At 43.6% G+C, this 23041-nt stretch overlaps 3 protein-coding genes and 1 non-coding gene across 5 annotated transcripts in view; 3 read left to right on the top strand and 1 right to left on the bottom strand.

Moving 5' to 3' along the window:
• Nucleotides 1-704, top strand: part of LOC114686833 (SNW domain-containing protein 1-like) — a 58109-nt gene extending 57405 nt beyond the window's left edge. Inside the window, 1 exon segment of the mRNA XM_028861510.2 lies at nucleotides 40-704. Within this exon segment, the coding sequence (XP_028717343.1) occupies nucleotides 40-238 (199 nt within the window). The 3' untranslated portion in view covers nucleotides 239-704.
• LOC114686835 (SRA stem-loop-interacting RNA-binding protein, mitochondrial-like) lies at nucleotides 701-7304 on the bottom strand. The gene is made up of 4 exons (XM_028861512.2): nucleotides 7167-7304; nucleotides 3869-3927; nucleotides 1230-1337; nucleotides 701-820 (listed from the first exon to the last, which is right to left on the bottom strand). The coding sequence occupies exons 1-4, from the start codon at nucleotides 7261-7263 to the stop codon at nucleotides 746-748; spliced, it is 339 nt and encodes a 112-aa protein (XP_028717345.1). The 5' UTR covers nucleotides 7264-7304; the 3' UTR covers nucleotides 701-745.
• Nucleotides 7305-7354: 50 nt separating this feature from the next.
• Nucleotides 7355-22593, top strand: LOC114686834 (nucleic acid dioxygenase ALKBH1-like). 2 transcript variants are annotated; one of them, XM_037210755.1, is made up of 5 exons: nucleotides 7355-7573; nucleotides 10154-10262; nucleotides 12631-12793; nucleotides 16701-16800; nucleotides 20322-20406. In XM_037210755.1, the coding sequence occupies exons 1-5, from the start codon at nucleotides 7391-7393 to the stop codon at nucleotides 20325-20327; spliced, it is 561 nt and encodes a 186-aa protein (XP_037066650.1). In that variant the 5' UTR covers nucleotides 7355-7390; the 3' UTR covers nucleotides 20328-20406. The 2 variants fall into 2 exon arrangements, with proteins under 2 accessions (XP_037066650.1, XP_028717344.1); XM_028861511.2 differs by lacking the exon at nucleotides 16701-16800 and adding an exon at nucleotides 22455-22593 and having other exon boundaries at nucleotides 7360-7573; nucleotides 20322-20412.
• Nucleotides 14082-14216, top strand: LOC114686837. Its single transcript, XR_003733622.1, has one exon. It is a non-coding gene; the product is annotated as a small nucleolar RNA SNORA58 (small nucleolar RNA).
• Nucleotides 22594-23041: the final 448 nt, after the last annotated feature.

The raw sequence follows: 23041 nt of genomic DNA, 5'->3' as shown, positions 1-23041 counted from the left end.
AACAAAGGTAGTTCATGACCTCTTCTCTTTCTCCCCTAGATTCGTTCCTGATAAGGAGTTTTCTGGTTCAGACCGTAGACTGAGAGGCCGAGAGGGACCAGTTCAGTTTGAGGAAGATCCTTTTGGTTTGGACAAATTTTTGGAAGAAGCCAAACAGCATGGTGGTTCTAAAAGACCCTCTGATAGCAGTCGCCCGAAGGAACATGAGCATGAAGGCAAGAAGCGGAGGAAGGAGTAGATAGGCCTCTCTTCAGAGCAAATGAACTCTTATTCAACAACCTAATGATGCAAGTCATTGGGAAACCCTTTGTAAATGATCAGGATAAAAACCAAATCTGGGCGATAGATCCCAGCACTACTTTTTATTCCAGGAGATGGGGGGTTGAATATTCTACTTTGGATTAGTTTTTTTAAAGAATGGGTTATGTTTGTGCTTCTCCCACCGTGCAGCACTTATAGGAAATACTGCCCTGCACAGAATGAAGACCACTTCCTTGTGTGTGACACCTACTAATCCAGGGGTAATACTTTGTGTAAGAACTTTATGAGTAAAGTTACCCCCATATGGTGAGTAGGATAACGTCCACACACTGGAACTATGCCACCAAACGTATTTGCCCTGTCGTTCTGTTTGGCCTCGCAGTGGGGAAACTAAGGTCTTGCTTAGTGCAGCTCTTGTTTCAAATAAAAAACATTGAGAAAAAGTCTCAGTTACTTTTATTTACTGGCTAAGACAATAATCATCTCAGAAGTCTTTCTCTTCATCAGATGTTTGAGCCTCTTCTTGCAAAACCCTTGATTTCTGAGCTTGAACATGGACCTGTAAGGGGGGAAAGCACTGTGTGAAAAGGTAATGCTTATCAGAAACATTAAAAGCAGAATTTACCTATTTGTAAGGATACCATTTTATGAGAGACTCAGGTGGTTGGTGTCTTCCCTCTGGTAATCAACTAAAACTTCTTCGTCTGGGGGAAAGGCAAGATGTCAGCCCATCTGCCTACATTCCTGTTTCCACCCTTCTGCGTTCGTCTGCCTGGACAAACTGTCAGAGGGTCTTCCATGGGGAAGAACACTCAGTGGAACATGTGCTTCTCTTAGGTGCAGCACTCTGGAGTCAAGCCCTCGCACCAAAAATAACAGGGTCTTCATGTACTTTCCTCATCGACCTGATAGGACACCAACTACTTTTTAAAAAGCGACATGGAACAAATGTCAACAGAAATACTTACCTTTACTCCATCAATAATGTGATTTTCCTGCTGCAGTGCACTCTGAAGTTCTTCCCTTGAAGAAAACTGAACCCAACCCATGCCTCTGTGAAAGCCAGTCTCTTTGTCCTAAAAATGAAAATATAATAGAAAAGGATTAACTAAGAGCTTGATAAAGTTTCCATTAGCTCCACCCATATAAAGCTACCAACTTTTTCATTCACCAGAATTGGATCACAGACAATGCATATCGGTAACCCTTACTACATACCCTCCTGGTTGCCCAAGGCTAAATTCTAGCATTATCCTGCTTGCCTACTGGCAATAGAGGAAATAGGAACAAAGCTTTCCCTATCTTTCTAGATGCAGATCAGAAGAACAGTGCACTTAACATGGTCAAAAGGTCTAGAAGCAAACCTCTAGCAGTCAAAGGAAACGGACCACTGAAGTACTCATTTCATTGTTTCCTTGTTTCTAATGAACTACTTACTTACGTGCTGGAAAAAACCCCAAACCTAGTTGCATCTGGTCATTTCTGAGACCAGTGAACTTTGTCACCACTACCTCTGTCATTATATGCTCAGTTTTGATGTTTATGTGCCTGTGTAAATGTATGCCATATGTACATGGGTAACCATGGAGTCCAGAAGAGGGCATTAGATGCCATAGAACTGGAGTCAGAATATGTAACTTAGTAAGACAAAATATGGGCCGCCGGCGGTGGTGGTGCACGCCCTTAATCCCAGCACTCAGGAGGCAGAGCCAGGTGGATCTCTGAGTTTGAGGCCAGCCTGGGCTACAGAGTGAGTTCCAGGACAGGCACCAAAACTACACAGAGAGACCCTGTCTTGAAGGGAAAAAAAAGACAAATTATAGCAAACATGATAAGACACAGCTTCCCCAATCAGGATCTATGGCAAAGGGGAATGGGCTGTCACCAGTACGATGTTATATGTGACCGTCCTAACACACTGGAGAAACACCTTTGCTGCCAAACGGGAACATGGTAGCACATGCCTGTAAGCCCATCACTCAAAACTGAGACAGGAGAATTGTGAGTTCGGGAATAGTAATTTTGAGGACAGCTTGAGCTACATAGTGAGGTCTTGTCTCAAAAACACAAATTTTAAAAGAATTTTGCCAGAGGCTGGAGAGATGGTGCAGTGTTCAGGGCACTGCTGCTGTTCCAGAAGACCCGAGTCCGGTTCCCACAACCAACATGGCGGCTCACAATTGACTGTAACCCTAGTCCTGGGAGAGCCAAAGCTGGCTTCTGGGGACGCTGCACACACGGTGCACAGGCATATGGGCAGGCAAAGCACCCACACCATAAATAAAATTAAAATTTGCCAAGTACCTCGGGGAGCTTGGAAGTCATACTTTCCCCCTTCTGAACCTCTGATGAAGGCTCAACCTACATCTCTGAAACCTGGAGCAGAGAACCCAGCTAAGTTGTAGCCATGTGTCGTGTTTGGCCATTATGCTTGGGACAGTATTATGCAACGGTAAAAGTTAACATAAATGTCTATGGTACGCTGAACAAGGACAGCACCAGTAGACATGCTAACCTGAACGGAGGGAGGGTCAAGAGGCCCTGACCCTCAGAAAACAACTACAGACAACTGAGGAATGCTGAGAGCAGAAGAAAGTTTTCCTCAGGGACACACACCAACTGGTTATCCAGTACTGAAGAGTCAGCCCGGAAAATATACAAATAACGTTACACAGACTGGGCAGGTTGTGTGTGTGTGTGATGCACACATGCTCGCTCGCACACATACACTCACACCAATGAAAAGAAAAAGACACCAGCCAGGTGGTGCGTGCCTTTAATCCCAGCCCCTGGAGGACAGAGGCAAGTGGATCCTGAGTTCAAGGCCAGCCTAGTCTACAGTGTTCCAGGACAGAAAAGAAATGAAGAGGAAAAAAGATAGCATGAATTTGAAAAAGAGTAAGAGGTGGCCACAGGATACATGAAAGGGGTTTGAAGAAGGAAATTATGCAGGGGGGGAGAGATGATTCAGAGGTTAAGAGCACTGGCTGTTCTTCCAGAGGTCCTGAGTTCAATTCCCAGCAACTACATGGTGGCTCACAACCATCTGTAATGAGATCTGGTGCCCTCTTCTGGTGTGCAGGCATACATGCAAACAGACCACTATAGACATGATAAATAAATCTTTTTAAAATTGTTAAAAAGGAAATTATGCAATTTTAGCATAATTTCTTTGTTTTGTTTTTGGAGACAGGGTTTGCCTGTGTAGTCCTAGCTTGTCATAAAACTCACTCTATACACCAGCTGGCCTCCAGCTCAGAGATCCACCTGCCTATGCTCCTTGAGTGATGGGATTAAAGTCATGCACCATCACCACCAGCAGCAGCTAAAAAAATGTTTAATTAAATATCTGTGATAAAGTATTGTATGCTTTAATCAGTATCACCCACAAGTTTATCAACAGATTTTCTGAGAATTTCACTCCATTAGATAATATATTTTAAATGCTGATAAAAGAAATCAAAAATTAAATAACTTTTTTTCTCTTCTGGCAGTCTGAGTCTGAGGATCAAACCCAGAGCCTCATACATACGAAGCAAGTGCTCTACCACTGAGATATATCCCCCTCCACACCCCAACAGTTTTTTGTTAATGTTTTAATACTCACAAAAGGTATGTTACATCTTTTTATATGGCCAAACTGAGCAAAGTGTTCTCTCAGCTCACCTGTAGGAAAGAGAAAGCATATTAAAATAAGTTTGTGTATCTTGCATTCACTATTGTAGATTGTAGATAAAAATCAGAAAGAGCCCAGAGTTCCTGAACTTCTTTGCATTCCCTGAGTCTTAAGATTCCAAAAGCTACAGGACTGACTGTTGCTGTAAAACACCAGATCTGGAGGTGTGATGGGGGCATGGACAGATAAACAGCTGGCCAGGCTGCAGTCTCCATCCTCAGGAGATACTCTTCTCACACCGGGTACGGCGCTGGGTGTGTGAAGACAATCCCTGTAAGCGGAAGGTATAAATCTTCACAGCCCAGTGTCCTGCCAGATGCACTGGAGATTTCCAAACTAAATCTCAACTTCCTGGTCTTCAGTCCTACCTATGCTTCCTGCCTTATTTGCTTCTGCTGGCCTAGTTATTATCAAGTACAGCAAAGTTAATTCTGTCCTATCCTGTGAATTTCCATCCTTGTGTCTATGGTTCTCATCCATATGTCACTATCCTTATCTCCTCCAATCTAAATTATAAGGTTTCTTTTTTTTTTTTCAGGCCGAGCTAAATACCTCCACTGAGTATTATTTTATCGAGCTCATACTAGAATACAATACTCTTCCTGTGAGATCTCACAAGGTTCACAGTACATGATCTTAAAGATAAAGCTGCACAGTCTCTTTCTCTCCTACAGTGGTTGTAGGTTTACTTTTTTTTTTTTTTTTTTTTTTTTTTTTTTTTTTTTTTTTTTTTGGAGCTGAGGATCGAACCCAGGGCCTTAGCAAGCGCTCTACCACTCACTGAGCTAAATCTCCAGCCCAGGTTTATATTTTAATATTACTTGCTGATGTCCCTGTGATGATCTGAACGAGAACAGCCTGATATCATAAAAGGTTCCCACTTCCAATAGCACCACAGGCTAAGTAACCCAAATCCTTGGCATAGGGGCCAACGAGAGACATTCAAGGTCCAAACCACAACACTGCAAGTGTTTTCTAGAATTTTTACCGTTTTTTTTTTTAAGACTTATTTATTTTATGTATATGAGTACTCCATCTGTATGTATGCCTGCATACCAGAAGAGGGGATCATATCCCACTAGAAATGGTCGTGAGCCACCATGTGGTTGCTGAGAATAGAACTCAGGACCTCTGGAAGAGCAGCCCAAGCTCTTAACCACTGAGCCATCTCTCCAGCCCCTATTTGGTTTTAAGTATGTGTTTGGTGCTATTTTGCTTAACCTCCAGTTTTTGTTCTGTGAGGCCCTGATCTTTCTGACCATTGTGGCCTCTCACAAATTGTTTGCTTAATGAAAGGATGAACTGAGGGAAAAAATGTTTCAAAGTTGCAATGTTACTACTGAGTTTTAAAGATTACAAGGCAGCCCTTATGGCATGCAAACTTGAATCTACTAGATGCTGGTGAAAATCCTCAGCCTTTCTACAAAGTTTAAAAGAATGTGCCTGACAGTGGTGATGCACGCCTTTAACCCCAGCACTCAGGAGTCGGAAGCAGGAGGATCTCTATGAGTTTGAGACCAGCCTGGTCTACAGAGCAAGTTCAAGGAATAGTCAGGGCTATGCAGAGAAACCCTGTCTCAAAAAAGAAAGAAAAAAAAAAAAAAGGAAGTACTATAACAAATAACACTATAGTGGGTTTGGCATTCACCAAGATGAAGCACAGACCCTATTTCTAATCATACTGCTACATCTGAGCTTTAAGACAAAAAACAAAACTAAGAATATTACTAAGATATCACTATAGTCTATACTTTTAAGGGGGCTGATCTTTACATGAATAACTACCAAAAAAACAATCTTGGATTTTAACTTTGGGTGAGCAAATTAAAAAAAAAAAAAAAAACCTTAACCAGGCATGGTAACTCACCTATAACCCCAGCACTCAGTCTATAAGGTAAGCTATCAACTATTTTGAGATCCTCTCTCAAAGTAAAATAAAGGCTGAAGAGATGGTTCAGCATTTAAGTGTACATACTGCTCTTACAGAGGACCCAAGTTCAGTTCTAAATACCCACGTGTCAGTAGGGTTCACAAATGCCTGCAGTTCCAGCTCTTGTGGATCCAATGTCCTCTTCTGTACTACACAGAGAAGAACCTTTATTCACCTGCACATATCCACATAGACATATATACACATAAATAAAAACTAAATCTAAACTGCAGCTGACAGAAATCAAAGGGGGTGATTTTAGAACCAACTAACCCTCTATTGCCAGACTAGTCTTCTTCCCTACACTTCAATTTTAACCATGCAGATAACTACCACTAGTTAAGTACGTACACCCTAGCATAAATCTACTGAGTTTACACATAAACTCTTTTAATCCTTTCTCCATTTCGATGTCAAGGTATTACTGATTCCACTTTTTGGAAAATTAAACAGGCTCTCTAGTAAGGTCTTACATTCCTTATTCCCATATTATTCCCCAAGTAATTCGGATTATGCAACTATTAAAATGAGTAGTTTGGAATTCTAACCCAAGCAGTCTGACTTCAAAGTCCACTTCTCAACCACAAAATACAACCTCCACCTATAAGCTGGCCAGAGACCTCACTAGCAGTTCAAATTCACACTGCAACTTTACTCTTCTTCTCTTAGTTTGCGCCTCCTAAATTCTAAAAGCACAAGTCGTCTATAGCAGGAATCTGGAATGTACACCTTCCTCCTAAAACCAGCACGGATGCTGTCAATTTTATCTTAAAAAAACTACGTGCTTCTGACCCCTCCCCCTTGACCAGTTCCCGAGTCCAAGTTTTCGTCTTTGAACGGAATGAGATCTCCTTTTCTCTCATCTTCACCCCTACATTCTTGCCGCTTTAAAGCGAAGCTCCCCTGAGGTCAAAATAGCTCCCTCTGAATTGTAAATATCCAAGGAAGCAAATAATAAATTTTTCCACCAAATCACTGGGTAAGGTCGACTGGCACCCTAAAAGTTGTGGGGTTTTTTTGGGGGGAGGTATCCCTAAACAATTAAAAGGAAACAAAATTTTCCGCGCAGTGACTTGCTCAAGAGCTTGTGCTCGCTTCAAAAAAAGATCAGCATGGCCCCCTGCTCAAGGATGACACGCAAATCTGCGAAGCGTTCCGTTTATTACAAAAATTTTAAAAATTAAAAAAATTAAAAAGGCAAACTACCTGACCTAACCCATCTACCATGCTGACTTAAGTTCTCCACAAGGTCTTACGAGTTACTTAAACATAAAAACTGCGCCCTTGTCCATCACTCACTCGCCGCCGCGGTCCAAGGAATTTTTCTGATAAAAGCAATGTGCCGACCAGCACGCGTGTGCAGCGCCATGGCCCGACTCACGGCGGAGGCTGCCATGTTAAAAACCTGAACTAATCTGGACCGGGAAGGGCGGGGGGGGAGGGAGGAGTCGTGACCCCGGAAGGACCTCCCGGATCCCGAGCTGTGAGTTCTGCTTCCGGGCCCGACCGTTGGCAGCGTCGACATGGGGAAGATGGCGGCGGCGGTGGCCTCGTTGGCCACGCTGGCGGCGGAGCCGCGGGAGGACGCCTTCCGGAAGCTCTTCCGCTTCTACCGGCAGAGCCGGCGCGGGACGGCGGACCTGGGAGCGGTCATCGACTTCTCGACGGCACACGAGGCCCCAGGCCCGCGGCCCGGCGTGCCCAAGGTAGGAAGGGAGGAGGCGTGCGCGCCGCCCCGCGCGCCTGGCGTCCTGCGGGGCCTCCCGGGACTTGTCGGCCTCCGGGCCGGTTCTGGGGAGGAGCCTTGCGGGACCTGGGCGCCGAGCTGTACACAGGCTCCCCAGCTGGCTCGCTGCCTGCAGGGTGCCCGGCCGCTTCCTTCTTCCTGCCGCCGCCGCCGCCTTCTCCGCAACCCCCGCGGCCCCGCTCCATAAAGCCCGGAGGTGGCCGTTCCTTCTTGGAGCTAGCTGTCCACTCCATGCTGATGCGTCATGTTCTGTAAAGTCCGACAGGACGTCAGGGTGGCTCCAGGGTTTCACATAAAAACCTGCCATCGAATAAGTCTCAAGCTGTTCAACGGTCGGGCGTGAGACTAGGCCCTCTCTTCCCTGAGACTTAAAAAAGACCAAGAGGTCTTTGTAGGGTTTTGAGATCCTCCATCCACGGTGAAGATAGATGTCAAAAAAATCTAAAGCGGGACGGTGGTGGCGCACGCCTTTAATGCCAGCACTCGAGAGGCCGAGGGAGGCCTGGCCTACAAAGCGAGTTTCAGGACAGAGCTGTTACACAAGAGAAACCCTGTCTAGAAAAACCGAGAAATAAATTGTGTATGTATGTGGGTGTGTGTATATATATATTATACACATATATGGATTTGGAGAGAGAGCTCAGCGGCTTAGCGCTGTAGCAGAGCGCCTGGGCTCGATTCCCAGCCTCCACGTGGCGGCTTATAGCCGTCTGTAACTCCAGTTCCAGAGGATCATACACCCTTTTCTGACCTCCACAAGCAAAACACTCATGCGCATAGAATAAATTTAAGATAAATCTAAACAGCCTACATACCTATTTGTTTCCCCTTCCTAAGAAGAAAGAGAACATAATTTCCTACAGAGGGGAAAGCTGTAGTGGTATAATGTATATTTTCCTTAGTCACGTTTTAATTTTTTTTTTTGGAGACAGAGTCTTGTTCTGTATCCCAGGCTGGTGGTGGCTAATGAGTTCCAGGCCAGCCTAGTCTGCAAATCTAGTTCCCAGGCAGCCAGAGCTGCAAAGAGAAACTCTGTCTTGAAAAACCAAAAGGAGAGAGAAATCATGACAAAATATTTTATCAGCCATAAGTATAAAGTAACTCGAAAACTTAAGTAGGTCAAGGCTCTCAGAAAGTTCCAGATAGCCATTTTAGAGTGATGGACCAGACATGTAGCTCTGTGGTGGAGTGCTTGCCTACCATGTTCAAGGCACTGGATTTGATTTCCCAGCAACACGGAGAAAGAAATTTTTTGTTTTAAGCCTGCTTATACACCAGCCGTTTGTTGGAATTTTGTCAGGAAATCTCCATGCTTAGAGGTTGTTAAGACAAAAGTTCATTTCTCAAGCCAGACGTGGTGGCACACACCTTTAATTCCGGCACTTGAAAGCAGAGGCAAGTGGATCTCTGCGTTCCGGACAGCCAGGGCTACGTAGTGAGGTCCTGTCTTCAAGAACCAACAACACAGAAGCAGTTCATTTCTCTTTGGGGTGGGGGGAAATTGAATAGATTTTAAGGCAAGCTGAATTGATTATTCATGAAAGAATGAAGTGGGATTTTTCGGTTTGTTTTCTATATATATATATATATATATATATATGGTTTTCCCCCCTATGTTACCATATTGGGGTTTGTTTTAGTTTTTAGTTCGAGTAGTTTAGGTTAGTTACAGGGTTTCTCTTTGTAGCCCTGGCTGTCCTCAAACTCCCAGAGAATTGCCTGCCTCTGCTCCAGAGTGCTAGGATTAAAGGTGTGTGACACCAGTGCCCAGCTACATACTGGGTCTCAACTAGTAGAACATCGTATCTACTATAAGATACTCTTATGTGCAAAGAAAACTTTATGCACTCGTAATACTTAATTTTTTAATAATAAAAGCAAAGTTCTCCGCCTTTAATCCCAGCACTCAGGAGGCAGAGGCAGGTGGATCTTTGTGAGTTCGAGGCCAACCTGGGCTACCAAGTGAGTTCCAGGAAAGGCGCAAAGCTACACAGAGAAACCCTGTCTCGAAAAACCAAAAAAAAAAAGAAAAAAAAAAAAAAAAGCAAAGTTCTCCCATTAGTATTTTATCAAAGGTTAACACTTTCAGCAAATGGGGCCCTAGTGTTTTATGGAAATAACTTTTTCTTTGTGGTAAGAGAACTCTCCATTTTCTCATCCTACTCCTGCCTGATAGTGTCCTATTGCTAACTGTAACAAGTGCCTCAGAAGCAGTGTTTTCGTGCTAACCAGACTAAACAGCATTGTGACTGAGATACTCCAAGATAGCAAACGCTTAAATTACTAAAGTGTGTTCTCATAGGAAAGGGTTGTTTGAAAGTTAAAAAGAAAGCCCAAACTAGTTTATTCCAATTATTATTATTACTTTATTTTGCTTAATTTTGCAGAACTGTATAATATTTGTTAGAATACAAATGGGGGAACTAAGGCCAATGGGTCAAGTAGGTGGGAGAGCTGATGCTAAGAACCCATAGTGGAAATCTCTTTGGAAGGTTGACCTAGGACAGCGTGCCCTCTGACTTGAGTTTCTCTCCTCCAGGTGGTGAGATTTCATCTGAACGTGTCCTCCGTGACTGAGCAGGAGGCCTGTCGAGCAGGCCTAAAGCCTGTGAGCCAGTGGCGGGCCTATGGACTCGAAGGCTATCCTGGTGAGTCCAGTCAGAGACTGGAGGAATGAGTGCTGAAGAGATAAACAACGGACATGCCAACACCCTGGAGCATAACCTATTTGTGCCTTCTCTGGGTTATCTTGTGTACTGCTTCCAAAGAGTAGAGCAACTCAGAAGTGGATGCCGCATCACTGGAACTGGGAATCCAGACCAGTTTTCTGCAAGAGCAGCATATACTCCTAACTGCTAAGCCATCTCTCCAGCCCCTGGGTGTATTTACTTTTATTTTACGTGTATAACTGTTTTGTCTACATGCATATATGTGCACCAAATGTGGGCCTATCTTTCCAACCCCGAGAGGCTGCTCTTACATTTCTAACTCTTTTTTTATTTTCCTTCGAGACAGGGTTTCTCTGTGGAACAGCCCTAGCCATCCTAGAACTCACCTTGTAGACCAGGTTGGCCTTGAACTCACAGAGATCCACCTGCCTCTACCTCCCAAGTGCTGGCATTAAAGGCGTCTGCCACCACCCTCAGCCCTTAAACTTCTAACTCTGAACTTAGTGTTTTCAAGGTCACAGTTTCCTGTTGGCCTGGGCCTTGCTGCTGTATAGATTGTTCAGGGTACAAGCTGTTCCAGCCCACTTCTGTTTCATGTTGTCAGAAGTGCCGTGTCTGCCTTTTCAGGATTGTAGGGTTTCACATCACATGGGTTACTACTTCATTGTGTTCTTAGGGGATTTCCTTGGCTTTCAATGCCATTGTAAGCTGCGTTTAATAGAAGTATAATATGCACAGCATGGGAAGGTCTCCTTTTAGGGTGACCAGAAGATTTTGTTTACTTCTTGATCCGACTTATTCTGGAGGAACTCTGTGTGCCAAAACCTGTTTTCACTGGAAGAAACAAGGTCTGGGGAAGAAAAGCTTTGGGTGGGAAATGTGACAGCAGGCATCAAACATTTGAAAAATGGCTATGCACAAAGGATGAGAAGCAGTGGAGTGGTGGTTAAGGCATAGGTTCTGGTTCCCGTTTATCTGGACTCATTCCTGGCTCCACTTTGTACTGACATAGGACAAATCTCTTCCCTTGCCCTCAGTTTCTTTAAGCATAAAGTGTGTGTAAAAATAGGGCCCACCTCAAAGTAAGCAAAGTAGGGGGTGGGATGAATCAACCAAGCTATTATAACAGGATCCTATCTTTAAAGCCAAGAAAAAGAAAACTGATTTGGAGGGGTGTGTGTGTGTGTGTGTGTGTGTCAGAACCCCAAAACAATGCAAATTAAAGAAAGGCAGATTTTTAACCCATAAAAGAAGCTTAGGCCGGGCAATGGTGGTGCACGCCTTTAATCCCAGCACTCAGGAGGCAGAGACAGGCGGATCTCTGAGTTTGAGGCCAGCCTGGTCTCCAAAGCGAGTTCCAAGAAAGGCGCAAAGCTACACAGAGAAACCCAGTCTCGAAAAACCAAAAACAAAAAAAGAATTAGAAGAAGCTTAGAAATATAGCTCAGTGGTAGTGTTCGCCTGACATGCTCAAGGTCTTAGCTCAGTCACCATTACAAAAAAAGCCAGGCAAAATAGCAGACGCTTTTAATCCCAGGAGGCAGAGCAAGGCAGATCTCTGTGAGTTAGAGCCAACCTGGTCTACACAGTGAGTTCTAGGACAGCCAGAATTACATAGTGAGATCCTATCTTGAAAAAAAAAGTAAATAAATAAATAAATGAACTTATCTGAAATAGACTGCCCAAAGATGCATTAAATTTCCAAGTTACTTCCAAGGTGTGAACTCTATCAGATGTATTCTTTTTTATCTGTTATCTTTTGGAAGTGTTAGAATGTTATTTTCTTCTTGTGTGGGGGGTGGTGGTGGTGTGGTTTTGCCGGAACTTGGTCTGCACACCAGTGTGGAGTGCCGTGGAAACAGGAAGAGAGTGTTGGATCCTCTGAGATTGTAGTGACAGGTGCCAGTGTGTTCAAGAAAGGTGGATCTGAAGTTGAGAAACAAAGAAGACTAATAACTAGTGTTCTGTTTACTAGATGAAGACCTATGGTTAATTCAAGTATTAGAGGTAGCCTTCTATGCCTGTAATAAGTGAAACAAAGACTTAGGGGATTCTTGTGTGACTGTAATTGGTACCTGGTAAAAATCTAAGGATTTTGAACTTTGAATTTTAAAGTTGCTTTAGGACAACACCATTGACAGCTAACCTTTCAAATTGTTTGTTCTTGAGGATGTTCCCAAAGTCAGATTTTTATATGGTGTCTCCTGTTTATAGTAACTTGTTTTTTCATTAACTTTAAGCAGAACCAAAGGATATGGGCAGTAAATGACAGAATGGTTGGTGTAAGAAATGAAAAAAGAAACAGAACAATTGCAAATTTCTCCCCCACCCCATCTTCTTTTTCTAGGATTTATTTTCATCCCAAACCCATTCCTCCCAGGATGCCAGCGGCACTGGATAAAACAGTGCCTTAAGTTGTACTCCCAGAAACCTAATGTATGTAACCTGGACAAGCACATGCCTAAAGAAGAGACCCAGAGTCCGTGGGAACAGAGCAAAGAGTTCCTAAGGTAAGTCTTAACAGCCAGAGGAAGATCCTTGAAGAAACTGCTTTGAGTAAAAGTGGATACATTGGGTTCCCCCCCCTCATCTGTGCACAGCACTGTCTGTTCTTAAGAGTCTTGTCATAGCTTAGAAACTGAGTTCATCCACATCGTCCTCACATGATCTGTTTTTATTCAAAGTGTGTTCCTTTGTAGACTTGTAGGAAAAATATCACTGATAGCACTTCTGTTTTAATGGAGGTGCTACGGCTAGCTTTTTTATGATGGCTCAGTTGTTGTTCATAGAAGAGCTGGTGTTTGGATCTTGATATTTCAGCTTTCGTTCCACAAATACTCACTGGAGAAATCAGTTGGATTCCAGGCATGATGCTAGGCATTGGAGACACTTTCCTTATGCTCAAGAATTCTATACAGGAGTGATTACAGTAGAGCTGGGAAAACGTTACAGTAGTGGGAAGCACTGGAGAAACAGGAGGAATAATTCTTCCAGGCAGTATGGAAGTATCCAAGAACTGTTGGACCCCAAACCTGGGGCTCTCAAGTGGGCGCCCCAAGCACCCAGACTCCAGTCCAGTTGATGCAGACGCAAGAGCATTTATTAAGCTTCTTTATAGAAGGGCAAACCCTGCTCCTAAGAGCAAGAGCCGCATCTTACTGCAGCCACTTGGGGGTTTTTAAAGGAAAAACCCACAAGAGCCATAAGATTACAATTCCCATACAATTCCCATACTGGGTACAGAGTGATCACAGACGGGTAATTTGCGTCAACGGGTACATTTTCCCTGAAACCTCAAGGGGGGTATCAAGGCGGGAGTGGAGTTTACACACAGGTCACGGTGGTCCTTCCTGGAACACCTGCAACTATCCCAGTCACAGTTGAGCACATCTCTTAACAGAGATCTCTTTACATTGTTATATGGTTGCAAGGGAGATTGAACAATGGCTAAGTCAGGTTGCCCTTGGAACTAGATTTTTAGTTTCTCATTTCCTGGTGCTTGAAGTTTCTCTTTTCCTGAGGCTTCGGGGTGTAAGCCTGAAGGGCTAGGGCCTTTCATATACATTTTTTAATAATTTTATCTATTGATCTATTACCCACCCCTATCCCGACCATTTCAACTCTTCTTCAGAATGATTAGGGATTCGCCATTCAGAATAGTAAAAAGTCTGGTTAGCAGTATTCATCAGACTGAGCAGAGATGGTATGGTATTTATGAGTATGTTCTGTGAAATAGGAGGAGCACAGGCATGTGTGCTGGAGTGTTAGTGATTCAAAAGAAGTTAGGAAACATTTCCTAGGCATATCCGTAGACCTTGCCTGACTCAGCTCGTGGCCAGGCAAGGGGGACAGCGTATGCAAGAGGAATTGGAGTTCATGCAAGTTCTAACCAGCTTAATCAGTAGCTGGGTGAATTGCAGTACTCCAACATTCTGTATCTGTCGCCTGACAGTTTTCGTGCCGGAGAGTGGTGATGTTTAACCTCTGTCTCTTTATTTCCGTTCTAAAAGGGAAAGCCAAAAACATTTCCTGTCTTCTATGAGTTCTATAGAAGTGTGGAGAATAACACGTTTAAATAGATACGTTGGCAGTTACAAGTTTAGAGTTTATACTTTATCATGAGAGTAGTCTCTTGCATGGCAAAGTTGGAATAATTTATAAAAATGCTTCCTGGAAGCCATGGGTAGGGTAGACAAAACATTAAGTGGGCATGGTAGATGGAGTAGGACCAAATTGTACAGGGGTTAGCGATGTAGGGCACAAGCTCTGGGGTCAGATTGTCTCTCTTCCAATCCTTACTCAGCTCTGTAGTAGCTGGGTAATCTTGGACAAGTTTTTTTGTTTTGTTTAACATTTCCCTCTGGTTTCTGTGAATGTATGTGAGAAGTCCTTAGAAAATGCTTCTTGAAAATATGTCCTCGCCGGGCAGTGGTGGTGCATGCCTTTAATCCCAGCACTTGGGAGGCAGAGGCAGGCAGATCTCTGTGAGTTCGAGGCCAGCCGGGTCTACAGAGCAAGATTCAGGAAAGGCGCAAAGCTACACAGAGAAACCCTGTTTCGAAAAACCAAAAAAGAAAATATGTCCTCTTGGTGGCCTATTTGCCCTTCATGCCATAAACTATCGTGCTGCTTCTAATGGGAGAAGTACAAGATTTCCTTATGTTCAAAGGGGAAGAAAATAACATTTAGCAGGTTTCCTTTAAAGCCTCCTATGTCTGTAGCTTAATGTATATGTAGGAGCAATGTGGGAAACCTTTCCTGTTCTTCAGCTTTTAGTGCTACCCTTAGAACTGAGGGCAATGTAAAGGAAGATCGTGACTGAATGAAATTAGAGTGCTTTAGCCGGGCGGTGGTGACACACGCCTTTAATCCCAGCACTCGGGAGGCAGAGCCAGGCAGATCTCTGAGTTCGAGGCCAGCCTGGGCTACCAAGTGAGCTCCAAGAAAGGCGCAAAGCTACGCAGAGAAACCCTGTCTTGAAAAACCAAACAAAAAAAAAAATTAGAGTGCTTAATATCTAAACCAGCCTGTATTTTCAAATAATTTATTCTTTGCCTTCTGAAATATGACTATAGAAATCACAGCTGCCTTCTAAGATAGCTCAGATGAACCCCTGTAATATATCATCCAATGGACAATAGGGAGATATATTTTTTTATCTAATGCAAAAATAAATATGGTGGTGGTTATACCTTGTGTTGTCAAGACTGGAAGAAATTGATAGTCGGAGACATTGTGCTGGCAGCATTGAAAATCGATTAGCTCTCTGGTTCCCATCCTGTCACTGTGTGATATATATTTCTGTTTCCTCACGGGGGAAATCTAGGTGTTGGATGGGATAAGCCATCCAGGTGTTTGAGTCATCTGTCAGCGTCCTGTGAGCAGTACAATAAGACTCCACTTCCAAAGTCTGTCAGAGTAGAAAGGGTCCACTGTCCCAGTACTCCCCAGAGGTTCTGGTTGCTCCAACATCCTCCCGCATTGAGAACAGCAACAAGAGGGCCTGAGGAGCCTTCGGCTTTTGTCACCTTAGGACTCTGGCCATTTTCAATGGGAAGTGAAGATGTGGTAGGTGAATGTGCTGGGGAAACGGACTGGACAGAATGACTGCATCTCACTTCTGTGCTTTGTTCAGGGGTGGTATAGCTAGAGTCTACACAGAAGCACAGGTGGGGTTGGGATACAGCGCGGGGCTTGTCTCGTCCCTGGTCCTGAGTGTGGGGTCGGTGGGTATGCAGTATTTTAGTGCAGGAGACCAGATCAACAGTCATGGCCTGTCCCAGAAGTAGGGGATAGCCATTAAAAGACCTTAAGTCCATCTCTTGGAAACAAAGTAGGTATTAGAGTCAGATTAAACTATCATTTCTCGCTGTATTTAACCCAGCCACCTTAGTCCAATCTGCTTTTTGCCCCTTTTCAAACCTTGTCTACATGGAATGTAGAAGTCATGTTGTTTTTGTCACAGCCTCTCATCTGAAGTTCAGTTCTGATGAAGCTACGCAGGGTTAACACAAACTTTGAGACATCGGTCGGGCTTGAGGTCACTCTCGGCTTCTCATACTGACGACCACTGATTATGGTTCAGGGGCGTTGGTGGCCTCTTCGTGTTCAGTAGCTCACTAGATCAGCCCTATGCTGCAGGGAAAACTTTCACTTATTTGGGGCCAGACAAATGAAGACCGTGAGACCAGGTGTGTGCTCTTCCTTCACTGTGGAATCAGGGCGTTTTGCCTTCATAGCACGTTGAAGTTTCTCCCAGCCAGTGAGCTCCCAAGTTTTAGCATCCAGAATTTTAGGGGGTGCATTTTGTTGTATAGTCACTACTGATGTAATCATTAGTCATGTAGGCTAGGGAGGTGACTGGACCCGAGTTCAGTTCCCCAGAACCCATGTGTTTTGTTTTCTTTTAATTAAAAGGAAGAAAGGAAGGATAAAGCCAGACAGGCCTTGCCTACTTATAATCTCAGGACTGAGGAGGCAGAGACAGGCAAATTTCTGGAGTTCACCAGCATGTTTGGTAAGTTCCAGGGCAGAGAGAGACCCTGTTTCAAGAAAGGGAGTTTGGGGCTTAAAGTGTTTGCCACACAAGCTTAAGGGTCTGGATTCAACCCCCATACCCACCATTTTTTTGTTTTGTTTTGTTTTGTTTTTGTTTTTGTTTTTGTTTTTGTTTTTCAAGACCAGGTTTCTTTGTTCAGCCCTGGCTGGCCTAGAACTCTCTCTATAGACCAGGCTGGCCTTGAACTAAGTGATCACCTGCATCTGCATCCTGGGTGCTGGGATTAAAGGCATGCCCCACCACCACCTGGCAACTGTACCCACATTTGAAAACAAACCATGATGGCACTCACCTATAATCCCAATGCTAGAGAGGTACAGACAGACAGACAGATCCCTGGGACTTGCTTGCTGGTCTCAGCCGTGGGCCCTGTGTTTCACTGAGAGAGATACTATCAAATAAAAGCCAGGTGGACACCTCTTTGTCTATGGCACCAAGCTGACCTCTGGCCGCCATGGGCATGTTCATCCACACATGTAGAAGGGGCACTTACACCTGAATATGTACAAGTCATTAACCACGTGATTGAATTCAGTCTGGAGGTCCAACTAATACCATTTAGCATAAAACCTCACTCTTCTGATCATATGGTTGGCTTTTGTGGGATTACCAGCCAACATCCCAAATCATCACTCCTTAGCATAAACCCAGGTGTGATGCAAGGAGCCACCATGATTAACAGTGGGACGGACACTATCAGGAAATCGTGAGGGTTTAGGGTGAGTGTAGCTCTTGCTACATACATGCGTGTCGGTTCTTGAGTCTTGTCCCCAGGACCAGGAATAAAAAAGAAATTTCCTTCCCAGAACCAGAGCAACAAATCTTTTGTTACATGACACCATCATGGTCTTCGTTTTGGTGTGTGTGTGTGTGTGTGTGTGTGTGTGTGTGTGTGTGTGTGTGTGTGTTTTGATGTAGTGTCTCTCTATGTAGTCCTGGAGCTTGCTATGTAGACGAGGTTGATCTTGAACTCAGAGATTCTCCTGTATCTGCCTTCGAGTACTAGGATGAAAGGTGTGTACCACTATGCCCAGCATCATGTATTTAGAAATTTAAAATTATAGCCTATAAGAACTAGGTAGTCTGATCTGGCTCCATGATATTTCTAATTTATTTCCTACTGTTCTTTACCATTTACTTCTCTATAGCCACCCTGGCCTGAAGTGCTGTTCCTTAAACACATCAGGCTTGCTTCCATTCTTTGTGCTAGCTGTTCTTGCTGTATTTGTTTTGTTGTTCGTTTGTTTTCTGAGACAGTTTCCCTGTGTAGACCAGGCTGGCCTGACTCAGAGCTTCACCTGCCTCTGCTCCCAAGTGCTAGGATTAAAGGTGTGCACCACCAAATGTTTCCTAAAGCAGTGTCTCACTTAAATATTCCTGGCAGGCCTTGAACTTGTATTCATTCTCCTGCCTATGATCCCAAATGCTAGAATCACAAGCATACACCATCAAACCCAGGTTTGGGGTTTGAGGCCAGCCTGGTCTACATAGAGAGTTCTAGGACAGCCAAGAATAAGCAAAGACCCTGTCTCAAAACAAAAAGTATAAAAGGAGAAAAATAAAGGAGCTTAGCTTTGGTTTTATGTGTAGCTTCTGAGATACTTTATCCATTTTTGTGTGTGAAAACTATCATCTACACTCTCCATGTAGACGCAGAATTGGTCCTTTCCATTTTTTCCCCTTGTAAAATTTTGGTTGGTGGCTGGAGAGATGACTCAGCAGTTAAGAACATGCACTGCTCTCGCAGAGGGTCCAAGCTCATAACCACCTATAACCCTGCATGCAGGGATCAGCACCTGACCTCCAAAGACACCTACACATGAACGTGATTAAAACCAATACAGCAGAGGAAGGAACAAAGCACAGAGGGCAGCTGGAATGTGTGAGACCAAAGGTCTCCAATGTAGGAAGGCTAAAGGGTATCAGGGTAATAGGATGATGTAGTATAAGGAGAGGAGGAACCAGGAAGAAGGCCGGTTAAAGTATTAGGCTGTTTTCCTGCATCATTTGATTGTGCCTGTGTTTCTCATGGACCTTAGAAGACATAGGCAAAACTGCTAACTGGAAGTGCATAATGGTATAGAGCAGAAGCTGGAAGATTAAGTGAGGTGAAAGGGTGTTAGCCATTACTGTAACACTGTGTGTTCACTTGTGATTAAGAGAGTCGGGTGAGACAACTGGAAACCCTCAGGCTGAAAGAACGTGGCTCTGGGGACAGAAGATTAAAGATCGGATTCAGACCAGCCTAAGTGATGGCTCAGTGGTTCAGGGTACCTGCTGATCTCCCAGAGGACCCAGGTTCAAGTCCTAACACCAGCATCCTTGTTGTAGTTAACAGCCATCCATAAATGCAGTTCTAGAGTATCTGATGTGCTCTCTGACCTCCCTGGGTACCAGGTGCACACATGGTACGCAAATATATACATGCAGGCAAAACATGCATACACATAAAATTAATAAATCTTAAAAAACAAATTTTGGAAGGTCGGGTTCAGTAGGAAGGAAGGATGAAAGAAAGCTGTGGGGTCTCTGAGGAAATAGTTAAGAAAGACAATTGCCATGCCTTAAAAATGAAATGAAGAAAAACCTTACAGTAGGATGCTGGCGTTATTTTGTCATAGGTTGGTGGCTTACCAGTGATTCTCTGTTTTTTTAATAGGGGGGGAAAAAAATGCAACGCTTGCTTATGGGGCCCAGATTGCCCACTGCAGAGTGGACAACTGGTCAGTTCATTTCCACACAGTTGGGGTTCACTTGAAAGCCATGGCATTATAACATGATTGCTGAGAAAAATGCCTACACTAACTTGAAGCCCTTACTTAGCCATGACAAAAACAGAAAACTGCTGTGTGAGCACATTGGCCAGGGGAGAAGGTGGCCAGCCCACCTATCCATCATCTAGTGCCTGGAGAAAGCATCAAGGGCAGAGAGGATAACATGCTTCTGTTTGCTGTGAAAGCCAGTAATAAGGGCCATGCATTTTTGAAAACACTGAAGATTATTTTGGTTAATTGGGTAAAGATTTAAAATTAGGTTAGATGCTAGCACCTCTCTATTCCAAGCTAAGAACAGTGGTGTACACCTTCAATCCCAGCACTCAGGAGGCAGAGGCAGGCAGATTGCTTAAGTTTGAAGCCATCCTAGTCTACCTAGTGAGTTCTCGGCCAACCAGGGCTACATAGTAAGATTCTGACTCAAAAAAATAAAAACAAAAATCTCAATTCCAGTCTTCCTTTTTTTTCCTTCAAGACAAGGTTTCTCTGTGTGGTTTTGGAGCCTGTCCTGGAACTCGCTTTATAGACCAGGCTGACCTTAAACTCAGAGATCCACTGCTCACCTCAATTCAAGTCTTAATACTCTTAATGTCAGCTTCCTTCTCAAGCCTTGGCTAATAGCTTAGACTAAATGCATAGACTCTACAGAAAGGATTGTTGCTGCCATTTAAGATGACTAAATTCTCCTGTGTACAATCTTTACAGGTCTAAAGAAGTGAATAAACGGAGACCCCGGACTTTACTAGAGAGACTACGCTGGGTCACGCTAGGCTACCATTATAACTGGGACAGTAAGGTATTTGCTTCATTCGTTTGTTTCACATTTGTAGGTTGTTGGGCCCATGTAGTTAGATTTCTTCCTGAACAAACTTGAAATACCACTGCCATAGCAAAGGCTGTCAGGAGCATGAATTGGACCATTTAGGGGAGTGACTATGACTTATTGCCTCCTTTATATATCTCTTGGAGAGCTGGGAGTGGCAGCACACATCTCTAACCCTACTTCTAATCTCAGGAGGCTGAAGCAGGAGGTACACTAGTTCAAAGCCAGTTTGGACTATGTAACAAGGCCCTGTCTCAAAAAATTAAATTAGGAGCTAGAGAGAGGGCTCAATGGGTAAGAGCATTTGTTGCTCTGACAAAGAACTCAGCTTCAGTGTCCAGCACCTATGTGATAGCTTATAACTATCCTTAAGTTCCAAGGTATTGATACCATCTTCTGGCCTCTGGGCAGTAGGTACATACATGGTACACAGACATAGATGCAGGCAAAACACTCATACATATAAATCCTTAAAAGCTTAGAGTAAGTGACTAATGCCTGTGACGTCTTTACAGCAGTACCTCGCTGTGCTAAACAGTTAGCTACCCTAACCCAGAAAAGCCAGTCAGTGCTTTTAAGGATGTTTTCATTTGCTCTTACTATTTTTATATACTTCAAGGTTACCCTTTCTTTACTAAGAGAATGAGAAGTGAAAATGATCAAAAACCACACGAGTATTCAGAGAAGAGCAAAGACAAAAAAATGAAAATGGGGAGGAAAGTTTGTCCAAATATAGTAGACAGTTAAAAGGGCCCCAGGGGCAACACTAGGACAGCAGCCCTGATTTGTTTATTTTATGTGCATTAGTCTTTTCCTGCATGTGTATCTGTGTAAGGGTGTCAGATCTTGGAGTTACAGGTGGTTGTTAGCTACCCTGTAGGTGCTGGGAATTGAATCTGGGTCCTCTGGAAAAGCAGTATTTGCTCGTAAACACTGAGCTATCTCTCGAGCCCTCACCCCCGATTTTTTTTCCAAAGGACCAAAGCTTAATATAGGAAATTTTAGTGTCACGCCTTCCATTTTAAGAATTAAGTAGAAAGTCAGGGCTATGTAGAGATAGCCCATCTCAAACAGAAAAGACTTATATGCTGTTGAATAAATTTTTAAAAAACAAGACACTAAAAACAGAAGTTCCAACCAACCAGAGAAGCCCATCCACACAGACGCCATAGAAAAGTTTTTTGCACTTAGAGTTGGTTCTACTCTGGGCAGTTTTGTGACTTGGTCCAACTAGCTGCACCAGAACACCAGTGGAATTGGAAGACAAAAATTGGGTCTTCTGAGAAGACTTTAGTTCAACTTAGAAAGGAGTGAGAGCAAAGAAGCATCCGACCTCTGCAGGTGTGCACAGCCCAGAAAGCCTGACTCTAGTGGCCGGCTTGTCATTCTAGCAAAGCATGAGTGTTAAAAACAGAAGCAGGCTGGGGGACCGTAGTGGCGCATGCCTTTATTCCCAGTACCAGTAGACAGGATCTCTTGAGTTCAAGGCCAGCCTGGTCTACAGAGTGTCAGGACAGCCAGGGCTACACAGAGAAATCCTGTCTAAAAAAACTTTAAAAAAAAAAAAAATCAAGAAAGAAAGAAAAACAGAAGTAAATCAAGAGGATAAATGGCTGAAAAAGGAGATCCCGCCTTGGCTATGATTAGACTTAATCCAGACGTTTTGCACATGTCACCCTATCAGATTGACCAGGCAGATGAGTATCAAGTCAGGTTGCTAGCTGACTATAGTATTGGGTTTCCTTTTAATAAAAACAACCTTTAGAGGGCCCCTCCCTGTGGATCTATATGGTTGTTGGGGAGGGAAGAGACATTTTCTTCAGTAATAGCCACTGGTAATGGGTGGAAGGCTTCTTAAGTGCCTGTGTTAATAGTTAGTGAGGCAAAGGATTTCATGCCACCATTTCCTATATTCTGAGGTCATTGTTTATTTTTCTTGTTTTCTCTACTTTTACCAAAGAAATACTCAGCAGATCATTATACACCTTTCCCTTCTGACCTGGCTTTCCTCTCAGAGCAAGTTGCTGCTGCCTGTGGATTTCAGGGTTTCCGAGCAGAAGCAGGTATCCTGAATTACTACCGCCTAGACTCCACACTGGGGATCCACGTGGACAGATCTGAACTAGATCACTCCAAACCATTGCTCTCCTTCAGGTAACTTAATTCTAGGGATTTCAGGTGTTTATTGTTTTTTTCTAAGACACTTTTAAGCAAAAATTTAAGTTTTTTAACGAGAATTACTGTCATTGCTGTTGTGTAATAAGCACGTTAGATGGCCATAACGCAAACTGAACTAGGCTTTTTGGAAAAGTGAAGCAGAATACAGAATAAAACGCAAATCCTGAGTAGTTCACCTTCTATCCCCCTAAACAGAAGTTTTAGTATGTGCAAAAGAGTCCATAGAATCTCAACAAGAAAGAACCTTTCCTTAATTGTCTTGAAAATGAAGAAATTAGAAACATAGTAAATGACTCATGATTTTATTAATATACTGTTTGTTTTTTAACAACTCTGTGGGCTGTCATAATAATGTATGGGATTCTGAGAAACACAAGCCAGGATAGTTTAAAAGTGACGGCTTTCGGGCTGAGTAGATGGCTCA

The sequence above is a fragment of the Peromyscus leucopus genome, chromosome 14 (assembly GCF_004664715.2).
Source record: "Peromyscus leucopus breed LL Stock chromosome 14, UCI_PerLeu_2.1, whole genome shotgun sequence".
Taxonomy (NCBI): Eukaryota; Metazoa; Chordata; class Mammalia; order Rodentia; family Cricetidae; genus Peromyscus; species Peromyscus leucopus.
This window is presented reverse-complemented; position numbering and strand designations above follow the sequence as displayed.